General features: G+C 45.3%; 1 protein-coding gene across 6 annotated transcripts in view; it reads left to right on the top strand.

Moving 5' to 3' along the window:
* gpr180 (G protein-coupled receptor 180) overlaps positions 1 to 13,406 on the top strand; it is a 43,457-nt gene that overhangs the window by 22,062 nt on the left and 7,989 nt on the right. For all 6 annotated transcript variants that reach the window (XR_009654518.1, XR_009654519.1, XM_060919120.1 and 3 more), the window contains 4 exons: positions 5,208 to 5,388; positions 5,492 to 5,541; positions 5,711 to 5,868; positions 9,343 to 9,534. Coding sequence is in view for 4 of the 6 variants with exons in the window: in XM_060919120.1 (XP_060775103.1) it covers positions 5,208 to 5,388; positions 5,492 to 5,541; positions 5,711 to 5,868; positions 9,343 to 9,534 (581 nt within the window). In the remaining 2 variants the exon portion in view is untranslated. The remainder of the gene's footprint in view (positions 1 to 5,207; positions 5,389 to 5,491; positions 5,542 to 5,710; positions 5,869 to 9,342; positions 9,535 to 13,406) is intronic.

The following is a 13,406-nucleotide window of genomic DNA, read 5'->3' as shown; positions in this document are numbered from 1 at the left end:
AGAGATTAAAAATTAGATTAACGCGATTAAAAAACATAAACACACTAAATATGACTATAATTAATTAATCGCAATTAACGCGATAATTTGACACCCCTAGTACAACCCCGATTCCAAAAAAGTTGGGACAAAGTACAAATTGTAAATAAAAACGGAATGCAATAATTTACAAATCTCAAAACCTGATATTGTATTCACAATAGAACATAGACAACATATCAAATGTCGAAAGTGAGATATTTTGAAATTTCATGCCAAATATTGGCTCATTTGAAATTTCAGGACAGCAACACATCTCAAAAAAGTTGGGACAGGGGCAATAAGAGGCTGGAAAAGTTAAAGGTACAAAAAAGGAACAGCTGAAGGACCAAATTGCAACTCAGTAGGTCATTAACATGACTGGGTATATATTTACACATCTGTAAAGACACCATGCTGAAAGGTATATCCAGGTTCTAGAGCAACATATGTTCCCATCCAGATGACATCTCTTTCAGGGAAGACCTTGCATTTTCAAACATGACGATGCCAAACCACATACTGCATCAATTACAGCATCATGGCTGCGTAGAAGAAGGGTCCGGGTACTGACCTGACCAGCCTGCAGTCCAGTTCAGTACCCGGACTGCAGAATGAGAATGAGAACAACACAGAGCACCATAATATAATATCAACAAATAATAATATATTGGAAAACTTGGCAACTTGGTGTATGAGTATTGAATACAAATGTACTTACTATCATGACTATAGCACCCAAACTATGTCCAACATGCTTTCTGTATTTAACCATTTATGAGAGAGAAAGCATTAGGAGCTTCATATTGACTAGGAATCAACTTGAAAAAAATTAATTATTCCATAAAAATTGTATCGCAGCCAAGGCCTACCCTGCTCCCACGTTTGCTTATAAGTCCTTTGTCGTTTCTCCTTCTCGTACGCTTTATTGGTGGCCTTTTTCTCCTCTTCAGACCGAGGTCGCTTTGTCCCCGTCTCTGGCGGTTTCTGTACACCTTTCAGAAAATTCCACATCGCAACGTAGGTTTGGCAGATGTAGATGTAAACAACAAAAAAACACACGTGTTTAAATGGGCGATAATGTGGCCACATCTATTGAATTTGATAACGTGATGTGGCAGCGGGGGCGTGGCCAAGCGTCAGTCTCTGAATGGAGGGCGGAGTCAGGGAAGGCAAGTGGTGGAATCATTGCACCTGATGGGGATTAACCGGTGTTTGTCTGTCTTCCCCAGTGACTGCGCCCTTTAAAAGGAGAGGAGAGCAGAGAAAGGGAGCTCTCCCCAAACAGAACACGTGTGCGCGCGTGTGTGCGTGCGTGCGTGTGGCTGGGAAGTGATAAAAGGCTGAAAAGCTAGCAATAAATAGTTCATTGAGAACTCAGTTCTGGCCTGCCGTGCTTCTGTGCTCCACCCACCTGGTCCAATACTACACGTGATTACCGCGATATTCAACGAGAAGGAAATATGTAAAGTATTTACCAACAACGGCCTGAAAATAACAATAGATGCAAACAGAAAAGTGGTTAATTTCCTGGATGTGACTCTCGATCTTAATAAGCATTCATATGAGCCCTATGCTAAACCTAATAACATTCCATTGTATGTACATAAGGAAAGCAACCCCCCCACCATCACCAAGAACATTCCAGTAGGGGTAAACAAATGCCTTAACAAAATATCCTCGTCCGCCGAATGCTTCGATAAAGCGGCGCTACAATACCAACATGCCCTTGACAGCAGCTGCTATGGGCACCGCCTATGCTTTGATGCGACCAACGCACAAAGACTCCGTGCCAGACGAAATCGTGGCCGGAAGATAATGTGGTTTAACCCCCCCCTACAACAAACGGGTTAAAACAAACGTGGGGAGAAAATTCCTTGCAACAATCAAGGATTGCTTTAGACGTGGGCATCCCCTGGCTAGGATTTTCAACAAGAACACCCTTAAGTTGAGTTATTCCTGTATGCCAAGTTGGGCCGCCAAAATCAGCGCACACAACAAGAAAATACTGACGGAAACACCGGAGCCGCCCAAGATGTGTAACTGCCGCAATAAGACGACCTGCCCCCTCAACGGCGCGTGCCTTACAAAGAACGTTATTTACCAAGCCACCGTTGAGAGTGAGCGCGGTAAGGAAACCTTCGGGCTTACGGGGGATACATTCAAGTCACGCTACAATAACCACACTGCATCATTCCGTCACGAGGGCAAGCATCACGCAACAGAGCTGAGTAAACATATATGGACTCTAAAGGAATCCGGAGAAAATTATATACTGACATAGGACATTATAGCACGCGCTCCAGCATATAATAATAGCACTAAGCACTGTAATTTGTGCCTCGCAGAAAAATATTACATTGTATGCAAACCACATCTAGGCACGCTAAACAAGCGCAATGAACTAGCCAGCGCATGCCGGCATGCTAGTAGGTTTATTTTAGCAAACATCTTTTGAGTATAAAAGTAGCCGTGTACTGATATTCTTGCTGCACCTGATGAGAGAGCAAGTTGCTCTCGAAACAGGCTTGTCGTGCGCAATAAAATCATGCGTACAAATTGAAGTATTTTCTCTCTTTATTTTGTTGTATTATTGCTCCTAGTTTGAGCACTCTTGTGTCTAAGGATTACCCTATTCTTTTATTTATATATATATATATATATATATATATATATATATATATATATATAATCTCATTATCTCTAGCCGCTTTATCCTGTTCTACAGGGTCGCAGGCAAGCTGGAGCCTATCCCAGCTGACTACGGGCGAAAGGCGGGGTACATCCTGGACAAGTCGCCAGGTCATCACAGGGAGATATATATATCAGGACTTGAAATTGACGGTGGTCTGGTCGCCCGAGGCGACTTAATTTGTCATTTGGCGGGTAATTCCTGTCACTAGCCAGCCTGGCTGGCTAGTTGAAAATAAAAAATATATATGAAGCGAAGATTCAGACACACTGTCAATTAAAGCCGCCACATATTAAGCGTGTGCCATGTCTGTGCTAATCGATGTGTTTATCAGCAGGACGGAAACTACCGAAGAATTCCGAATCATATCGTGTACGAGTCAGGCTGTCGTTTTTTTCACTACTGCGCATGCATATAACGCATCTCATTGAATATCGCGGTAATCACGTGTAGTATTGGACCAGGTGGGTGGAGCACAGAAGCACGGCAGGCCAGAACTGAGTTCTCAATTAACTATTTATTGCTAGCTTTTCAGCCTTTTATCACTTCCCAGCCACGCACGCGTGCGCGCACACACACACACACACACACACACACACACACACACACACGTGTTCTGTTTGGGGAGAGCTCCCTTTCTCTGCTCTCCTCTCATTTTAAAGGGCGTGGTCACTGGGGAAGACACACAAACACAGGTTAATCCCCATCAGGTGCAATGATTCCACCACTTACCTTCCCTGACTCCGCCCTCCATTTACAGACCAACGCTTGGCCATGCCCCCACTGCCACATCACGTTATCAAATTCAATAGATGTGGCCACATTATCGCCCATTTAAACACTTGTGGTTTTTTTTGTTGTTTACATCTACATCTGCCAAACCTATGTTGCGATGTGGAATTTTCTGAAAGGTGTACAGAAACCGCCAGAAACGGGGACAAAGCGACCTCGGTCTGAAGAGGAGAAAAAGGCCACCAATAAAGCGTACAAGAAGGAGAAACGACAAAGGACTTATAAGCAAACGTGGGAGCAGGGTAGGCCTTGGCTGTGATACGATTTTTATCTCATCTCATTATCTGTAGCCGCTTTATCCTGTTCTACAGGGTCGCAGGCAAGCTGGAGCCTATCCCAGCTGACTACGGGCGAAAGGCGGGGTACACCCTGGACAAGTCGCCGGGCCATCACAGGGCTGACACATAGACGCAGACAACCATTCACACTCACATTCACACCTACGGTCAATTTAGAGTCACCAGTTAACCTAACCTGCATGTCTTTTGGACTGTGGGGGAAACCGGAGCACCCGGAGGAAACCCACGCAGACACGGGGAGAACATGCAAACTCCGCACAGAAAGGCCCTCGCCGGCCACGGGGCTCGAACCCGGACCTTCTTGCTATGAGGCGACAGCACTAACCACTACACCACCGTGCCGCCCACGATTTTTATGGAATAATTAATTTTTTTCAAGTTGATTCCTAGTCAATATGAAGCTCCTAATGCTTTCTCTCTCATAAATGGTTAAATACAGAAAGCATGTTGGACATAGTTTGGGTGCTATAGTCATGATAGTAAGTATATTTGTATTCAATACTCATACACCAAGTTGCCAAGTTTTTCCAATATATTATTATTTGTTGATATTATATTATGGTGCTCTGTGTTGTTCTCATTTATGTATTTAACAACAGTATCAAAATACTCGGGTCTTGAAATAAATGCACATTAGTCATGAACAATGGTAACTACTCTCTTGCATTATTTTTGACAGAAGTAAAATTCATACATGAACAAATTTTGGCTAGTTTTTCTAGGCCTGTGTGTGTGTGTGTGTGTGTGTGTGTGTGTGTGTGTGTGTGTGTAAAAAAAATTATTTTTTTATTATTATTATTATTATTATTATTATTATTTTTTTTACATTTGGGGGTAGTAAGATTGACTTCTGGGGTGATAAATAATGTAAAGGGAACCATTTGTAAGTTTAGGAATGTCTGTCAAGGAAAATGTCTAAATTTGACCTTGTGAACTGTTGTACCAAGCAGCCAGGGTAAATGTTAACAATTAGGTGGCCAAAAAATTAAATAAAAGGAAGTACTTTAAAAAAATACTTACTTATCGACGTGGAAATACGTCAGCAAATGTGGTCAAAAGTTTGTCTATTTTTCAAAAAGCTGGATATTTTCTCTTGTCTGTTCCATTGGATTCAAACTCTTTTTAATATTTAATGTGACACATTTAAGCCAATTACTTGCTTAGCCTACAACACATGATTATGGTTACTGAACAACAATACCAAGTTGACGCTAAAAAGTTACAGACTGGCTTTAACTGATGGTGCTGCTGCACACTTCCATGCAAAACAGGCAAGAGTAGGATAAACAAGGCCATACAATATTGTTTTGCTTTTGCCTATTTTGTTTTAAAAGTGTTTTCTCAAAAGGGAAAGTGTTCTCTCACAGAGAACAGTGTGACACTTCTGGTCCTCTTGCTGTCCTCAGGTTTGCACAGCTTTTTCTTCTTGCTGATCCTGGCCTATTTTGTGGCCTCCTGTATCTACATGCAGCCCCTGTGGCAGGCTTTGTATAAGGGAGGTCCCATGCACACAGTGCTGAAGGTCCTGTCTGCAGCTCTGTTCCTGCAAGGTCTATCTGTGATCTTGAACTACATCCACATGGCCAAGTGAGACTGACTGTTGACATTAGCTGTGCATTCTGTTTCTATCAGAAAATTTCCTATTTCTTATGGTATCAGTCTAGGTTATTATGTTATGTTCATTCTGCAGGTATGCTAGAGATGGAGTGGGAACACCTCTGATGGGCAACCTAGCAGAGTGTAAGTCATCCTCTTCATTAGACATTTACATATCATTTACTGTTTATAATAACTAGTGTCACTGTATTTATAAAACCCTCACAACTGGACAATGAGAGAACTAAGTATTTTGTAAATAAGATTGGGACATCTCTGTCAGTACTGTTTGTTTGTATGTGTTTTTGTGTAGTCTGTGACATGGTGGCTCAAGTACAGATGCTGTACATGCTGCTGAGTCTGTGTATGGGCTGGACACTGAGCCGAAACAGGAAATCCCAGAGTAAACCACTGCAGTGGGACTCCTCTCCCGCGTCCACTGCTCTTGCTCTTGGAGGAGTTGCTGCACAGGTTAGACTACAGATAGTTGATAACCTATAAAGAAAAGCTTTGACCAGAATTGCTAATGTTGTTTGTAATAAATTAGATATAAAGGATGTTTAAGGACTCTTCAAAGAAAATTGCTGAGGATTGAAGCTGCACACTACAGTTAATTCACGTTTGAATCATTCATTATGACTCCATCCCAGTGCTGGTGCTAGCAAGTGAACAGTCCGTTCTAGAAGTTAATGTGTTGGAAACATGAAAAATAGGCAAGTATAAGGATCTGAGCAACTTTAACAAAGGGCCAAATTGTGATGGCTAGATGACTGGGTCAGAGCATCTCTTAAACGGCAGGTCTTGTGGAGTGTTCCCAATTTGCAGTGGTTAGTACCTACCAAAATTGTTCCAAGGAAGGACAACCAGTGAACTGGCAACAAGGCTCATTGATGCATGTGGCGAGAGAAGGCTAGCCTGTTTGGTCCTATTCCATAGAAAAGCTAATGTAGCACAAATTGCTGAAAAAAATGAATGCTGATTATGATAAAGGTCTTGGAACACACAGTGCATCAATGGTCTGCGCCTACACAGCAAGCAGTCAGAGTGCTCATGCTGATCCCTGCCCACCGATCAAAGAAGGTGGCCTGGTCTGGTGAATCATGTTTTCTTGGACTTCATCTGGATGGCCAGGTGTGTGTGCGTTACTTACCTGGAGAAGAGATGGCTCCAGGATGCACTATGGGAAGCTGTTGGAGACATTGTGATGCTCTGGACAGTGTTCTGCTGGGAAATCTTGGGTCCTGGCATTCATGTGGATGTTACTTTGTCACATACCATCGTCCTAAACATTGTTGGAGACTAAGTACACCCCTTCATGCCAACAGTATTCCTTAATGGCAGAGGCCTCTTTCAGCAGGATAATGCATCCTGACACACTGCAAAAATTAGTCAGGAATGGTTTGATGAACAGGACAAAGAGTTCAAGGTGTTGACTTGGCCTCCAAATTCCCCAGACCTCAAGCCAATCAAGCATCTGTGGGATGTGCTGGACAAACAAGTCCGATCCATAGAGGCCCCACCTCGCAACTTGCAAGACTTAAAGGTGCCCTTCTACCAAAAACGTTTAATACTGGCTCTTTTTGAAATACCATAGTTCACTCCGAGTTGCATATGCATGCTGCATGTAAAAGTGTAATTCTACTCCCATTCCCTGTATTAGCTTATGAAAGAAAATAGTTGGAAAAACGAGCGGATCAGAAAAAGCCATACGAAGTTACGTCACTTCGAAAATTAGTATTCATGGCCTCGCCCACCTTGGCTTGCGACCGCCCATGGTAAGAAAGCGCGAGGAGAGAGACGTAATTCGCCCCGAGGTGCGGCGCGGTGCTCCGCATCAGTTTCGTTTCTAATGGCGGCTCCAGCCCGACTTTGCATGCTCGTAACTCGGGCAGGGGAGGTCCCAGCCTCCCCAGACTTGGCAGCCAGCAGCCTCTGCCCTCTCCCGAATGAAAGAGTGCTCCCTGGGTGGGCTAGCTCTGCACCACATGACGTAATTCGCCCTGAGGCGCAGCGTCCGCATCAGTTTCATTTCAACGGCGGCTCCAGCCTGACTTTGCACGCTCGTAACTCAGGCAGGGGAGGTCCCAGCCTCCCCAGACTTGGCAGCCAGTGACCCCTGCCTTCTCCCGAACGAACCAGCGCTGCCAGGGCCCGTCAACTCCCAGCCAGGGGACGTTATTCCCCCCACACACCCCGAGGCGAGCTCCGCTCCGTGCCTCGTGCCTTGATGAGAGCCGCTGCCACAGGGAGTATTCATCTCATCTCATCTCATCTCATTATCTCTAGCCGCTTTATCCTTCTACAGGGTCACAGGCAAGCTGGAGCCTATCCCAGCTGACTACGGGCGAAAGGCGGGTTACACCCTGGACAAGTCGCCAGGTCATCACAGGGCTGACATATAGGCACAGACAACCTTTCACACTCACACCTACAGTCAATTTAGAGTCACCAGTTAACCTAACCTGCATGTCTTTGGACTGTGGGGGAAACCGGAGCACCCGGAGGAAACCCACGCGGACACGGGGAGAACATGCAAACTCCGCACAGAAAGGCCCTCGGCGGCCACGGGGCTCAAACCCGGACCTTCTTGCTGTGAGGCGACAGCACTAACCACTACACCACCGTGCCACCCTAGGGAGTATTCAATTAAATAAATAAATAAATGAATCCCTCTCAGTCACGCGCGCGCACACACAAGCGTTCTGGTTGGGGAGAGAGCTCCCTTCCTCTGCACTCCTTCTCCTCTTATAGGGCGCGGTCACTGGGGAAGACGCAAACACACGTTAATTCCAGTCAGGTGCAGTGATTCTGCCACTTACCTTCCCTGACTCCGCCCTCCATTCACAGACTGACGCTCGGCCACGCCCCCGCTGCCACATCTACATTGTTATTGGTCAAAACATCGATGTCGAGATCATAATAGCCAATCAAAACAGTTTTTACAAAGACACCCACATCCGCTTGTTCTGACCCACTGGAGGTAGCGTCACAGTGCTGTTAGCCAATCAGAGGTAACACGTTTACTGATTGGCTAACAGCAATCAGAGGTAACACGTTTACATGTCATGAATATTAATGAGTAAGAGCTGAAATCCTGTCATTCTCCCGCCACCCACTCCTCCACCAAACTAGAACAGCCTGAAACAGGAGAACCACAGCATTTGTTTCACCAAAACCGGCTCACAGGGCATTCATTCATACTAGAGACCACCGCACAATTAATGAAAAAACGATGCAAGGGGGCCTTTAAAGGATCTGCTGCTAATGTCTTGGTACCAGATACCACAGGACACCTTCAGCAGTCTTGTGGAGTCCATGCCTCAATGTGTCAGAGCTGCTTTGGTGGCACAAGGGGAAATTTTTTATTCTTCTTGTATTATTGTTTATTTAGTCATTGTGTACAATATTAGGGAGGTGGTTTAATGTTGTGGCTGATTTGTGTATAGACATTGCTGACTAAGAAATGAATGATTAAAATAAACTATGATGACCGTGTCCTCCACAATAAAGTACTCTAAATTTTAAGCCAGCTGGTTTTACCAATAACTGACACTTAGGGAGGCTTAACAACTATAAAACTAAACCTACTTTACCAAATAGTAGGCTTTTTAAATGCTGACTTTACCATTTATCTTTTAATTTTTTTCTCTCTCTTTGCCTTTTTAGTGTAGTGTCTCTTTAAAAACAAATCAGCAAGCTTTGGTATGTGCATTTAAACTGTCTTATTTAAAGCTGCACATACCAAACTCAGTAACCAGTTTGTTTTCACTCACTATTTAGCCTCATAATATGATCACATACAGTGGAGTAATTTGACAAAATAAAACCTGTTGATTCTACATGAATAAATTAATGCCATTTCTAATCAGTGCATAAATGTTTCCAACTATATTTTAGTAGCCAAACTTGCCTCAGTTTAGTTTCTTTATACTTGTGACCTTGTAGGGAGCACTGCTGATCTGGGAGCAGTTTGAGGACACTGAACATTACAGTTATCATGGTCATCGCAGTGTACCTGGGTTACTACTGATGGTGCTGCGTGTTTCTCTCACACTGATACTTGCATCAGTATTGTACCATATTATCTCTGCAGAGCGGAGCACACTAAAAAGGAGCTTCTATCTCAGCTTTGCCAAGGTAAATCAATTCAGTTCATTTCAAAATGACTACACTTGAGCAGATTCACAGATGTCTGTGTGAAAATATCAGATGTGATTGAGAAGGCACTAAGTAACTGTGTTGATGGAGTCTCTGAATAAGGAACAAACTTTCAAAATTGTGGCTGAATGGACAAATCCCCACCGCTATCAAAATCCAGGAGAAAACAGTCCCAGAAGAGTGGAAGTTATTATAACAGCAAAAGGGGAACTAAATCTGGAATGGAATTTTCATCAAGCACATATGATAAACTGATTATGTTGATTTGGGCATTGGGCCCATTTGGCCATATGAGAGAGGTCACTGTCTGCACCTACACTGCTTTTGAACTGTTGTTTTTTTGAAATTTATTAAATATAATTCCAGTTATTTGCTGTAAAACAAGATTTTCATGGGCACAGAGTATTTTTTTTGAACTAGCCCACTCTGGCAACCCTGCTGTTGTTGCTGTTAAACAGAAAGGAAACCTGTTGTGTTTGCGGTGCCTGATGATGGGGGACAGCACACTTGAGATTATATGGCACATTGCAGATTGAGGCATACCAGATGAGCATTTTTTTATGTGAATTAAAGGACTGGTCTGGGGTGGGTTTCCCAAAAATCTTCTTAACGCTAAGAGCATCTTAACTAGGAGAGAGAGTGTTCATTGTTCTGCTTGTGGTACCATTTAATGATGATCTTTGTGCTGTGATGCTTTTGGGAAACTGAGGCCTAATTTGTCTTCATGGATTTGGGCTTGTTTACTAATTACTGTTTTTCCATATTTACTATTTCTTTAATTGATAGCATAAATAGGAAACAACTGGCCTTCACAAAGATTCCATTAAATTTGTGTGTGTAATTGGACTAAACTATTTACACATGAAAGCATAATCAGTATATAAAATTGCAATAACTCCTCACCGGGTTCCATGATTTGAACCTGATCACTTGAGTGAACTTGTACCTAAATTTACCCAAACTCCAGAGCCTTTGGGAGATAGTTTTTTTTTTTGTTGTTTGTTTGTTTGTTTTTGTGTGTGTGTTTTCCTAAACTTACATCATCTTTCATGAACGCTGAATTTAGTGTATAAATGCTCCTATGTATAAATTTCAAAGAGTTAATTAATGAAGATATCTGCATGAGGATTCATTCTAGTTTGATTCTAGTTTGATCAAAGTAGTTTGACACTACTTTGATGGTCAGTCTCTCATGTATGGTATGGATGGGCTTTTAAAACTAGGGTATTATGCATTTACAGCTATTAATTGTACAACCCCGATTCCAAAAAAGTTGGGACAAAGTACAAATTGTAAATAAAAACGGAATGCAATAATTTACAAATCTCAAAAACTGATTTTGTATTCACAGTAGAACATAGACAACATATCAAATATCGAAAGTGAGACAATTTGAAATTTCATGCCAAATATTGGCTCATTTGAAATTTCATGACAGCAACACATCTCAAAAAAATTGGGACGGGGCAATAAGAGGCTGGAAAAGTTAAAGGTACAAAAAAGGAACAGCTGGAGGACCAAATTGCAACTCATTAGGTCAATTGGCAACTCATTAGGTCAATTGGCAATAGGTCATTGTGGTATGTTCCCTATGTGTGGGTGGAGCACAGAGGACGGCAGGACAGAGATCAGGTTTACAACTAGGCTTTATTGCCACACTTTTCAGTCTAACAATGTCCAGTGACTAACACAGACACACACACACAACCGGCGTCTGGTTTAGGGATGAGCTCCTTCCGCTCTCGCTCTCCCTCCTGATATAGGGCGCGGTCACTGGGAAGACACACAAACAGGTTAATTGCTCTCAGGTGTAGTGATTCTGCCACTTACCTTCCCTGACTCCACCCTCCTGTCACAGACCGGCGCTTGACCACGCCCCCGCTGCCACATACCCCCACCGCCCCGTCCGGCCTGCAGCCGACTCCCCCCCCCCCCCCCCCCCTTGACGGGAGAGGAAGTCCGCCACGACCATCTGCGCCCCCCGGCCTGTGGACCACCTTGAAATTAAAGGGTTGGAGCGCCAGATACCAACAGGTGATCCGCGCGTTGGCATCTTTCATGCGGTGGAGCCACTGGAGGGGTGCATGGTCCGAACAGAGGGTGAAAGGGCGCCCCAGCAGGTAGTACCGGAGGGCGAGAACCGCCCACTTGATGGCCAAACACTCTTTCTCTATGGTGCTGTAGCGCCCCTCACGCACCGACAGCTTCCTGCTGATATACAGGACAGGGCGGTCCTCCCCCTCCACCTCCTGGGACAAAACCGCCCCCAGCCCTCTGTCCGACGCATCGGTCTGCAACATAAAGGGGAGAGAAAAGTCAGGGGAGTGTAGAAGTGGCCCCCCACACAGTGCAGCCTTTACCTCTGAGAAAGCCCGCTGGCATTGCTCCGTCCACTGGACCGGATGTGGTGCCCCCTTTTTAGTGAGATCAGTCAGCGGGCTGGTGACGTCCGAATAATTAGGTATAAACCTACGATAATAGCCAGCCAGCCCCAGGAACTGTCTCACCCCCTTTTTGGTCTTGGGCCTCGGGCAGGCCGCAATTGCTGCCGTCTTATTAATTTGGGGACACACCTGCCCGTTGCCCAAGTGGAAGCCCAGATACCGTACTTCCACCCGCCCAATCGCACACTTCTTTGGGTTGGCTGTGAGCCCCGCTCGCCTCAGCGACCTAAGGACGGCCCTCAGATGTTCGAGGTGCTGCTGCCAGTCATTACTATAGATGATGATGTCATCTAAATACGCGGCCGCATAAGTGGCATGAGGGCGGAGGACTCTGTCCATCAGCCGCTGAAACGTAGCGGGTGCCCCAAACAGCCCAAACGGAAGGGTGACAAATTGGTGTAAACCAAACGGTGTGGAAAAGGCCATTTTTTCTCGGGATAGTGGAGTCAAGGGGATCCCTTCGTCAAATCCAGCGTCGAATAAAAGCGAGCAGTGCCGAGTCGATCGAGCAACTCATCAATACGAGGCATTGGGTACGCGTCGAATTTAGACACCGCGTTGACTTTTCTATAGTCCACACAGAACCGGACCGACCCGTCAGCCTTGGGTACCAAGACCACCGGGCTGCTCCAATCACTGTGGGACTCCTCAACGATGCCCATTTCGAGCATGGTCTGAAGTTCTTCCCGAACCACCTTTTTTTTGTGTTCGGGTAGCCTGTAAGGGCGGCTACGCACTACCACCCCCGGGGGCGTCTATGTGGTGCTCTATGAGGTTAGTGCGACCGGGCAGGGGCGAGAACACATCCGAAAACTCGGTCTGCAACTGGGCGACCTCCGTGAGTTGGGTCAGGGAGAGGTGGTCTCCACAGGGGACCGGAGAAGTACGTGATGCCAATGTCCCTTTTTGAACCTCCGGCCCCAGCTCCGCCTTCTCCGGAACCACTGACACCAACGCCACGGGGATCTCCTCGTTCCAGAGTTTAAGCAGATTGAGGTGGTAAATCTGTAGCGCCCCACCCCTGTCCGTTCGCCTCACCTCATAGTCGACGTCCCCGACTCGCCGTGTGACCTCAAAGGGTCCTTGCCACTTGGCGATCAATTTGGAGCTCAACGTGGGCAACAGTACGAGTACCTTATCTCCCGGTGTGAACTCTCTAAGGCACGTACCCTTGTTGTACAGGTGGGCTTGCCGTTCCTGGGCCTGCCGCAAATTCTCCTGAGTTAGGTGGGTGAGCGTGTGGAGTTTTGCGCGCAGGTCCATAACGTACTGAATTTCGTTCTTACTTTGTGAAGGTCCCTCCTCCCAATTTTCCCGCAGCACGTCCAGGATGCCGCGCGGCTTACGCCCATATAATAATTCGAACGGGGAGAACCCCGTGGAGGCTTGGGGGACCTCTTGCACTGA

Source organism: Neoarius graeffei, chromosome 4 (assembly GCF_027579695.1).
Source record: "Neoarius graeffei isolate fNeoGra1 chromosome 4, fNeoGra1.pri, whole genome shotgun sequence".
NCBI lineage: Eukaryota > Metazoa > Chordata > Actinopteri > Siluriformes > Ariidae > Neoarius > Neoarius graeffei.
This window is presented reverse-complemented; position numbering and strand designations above follow the sequence as displayed.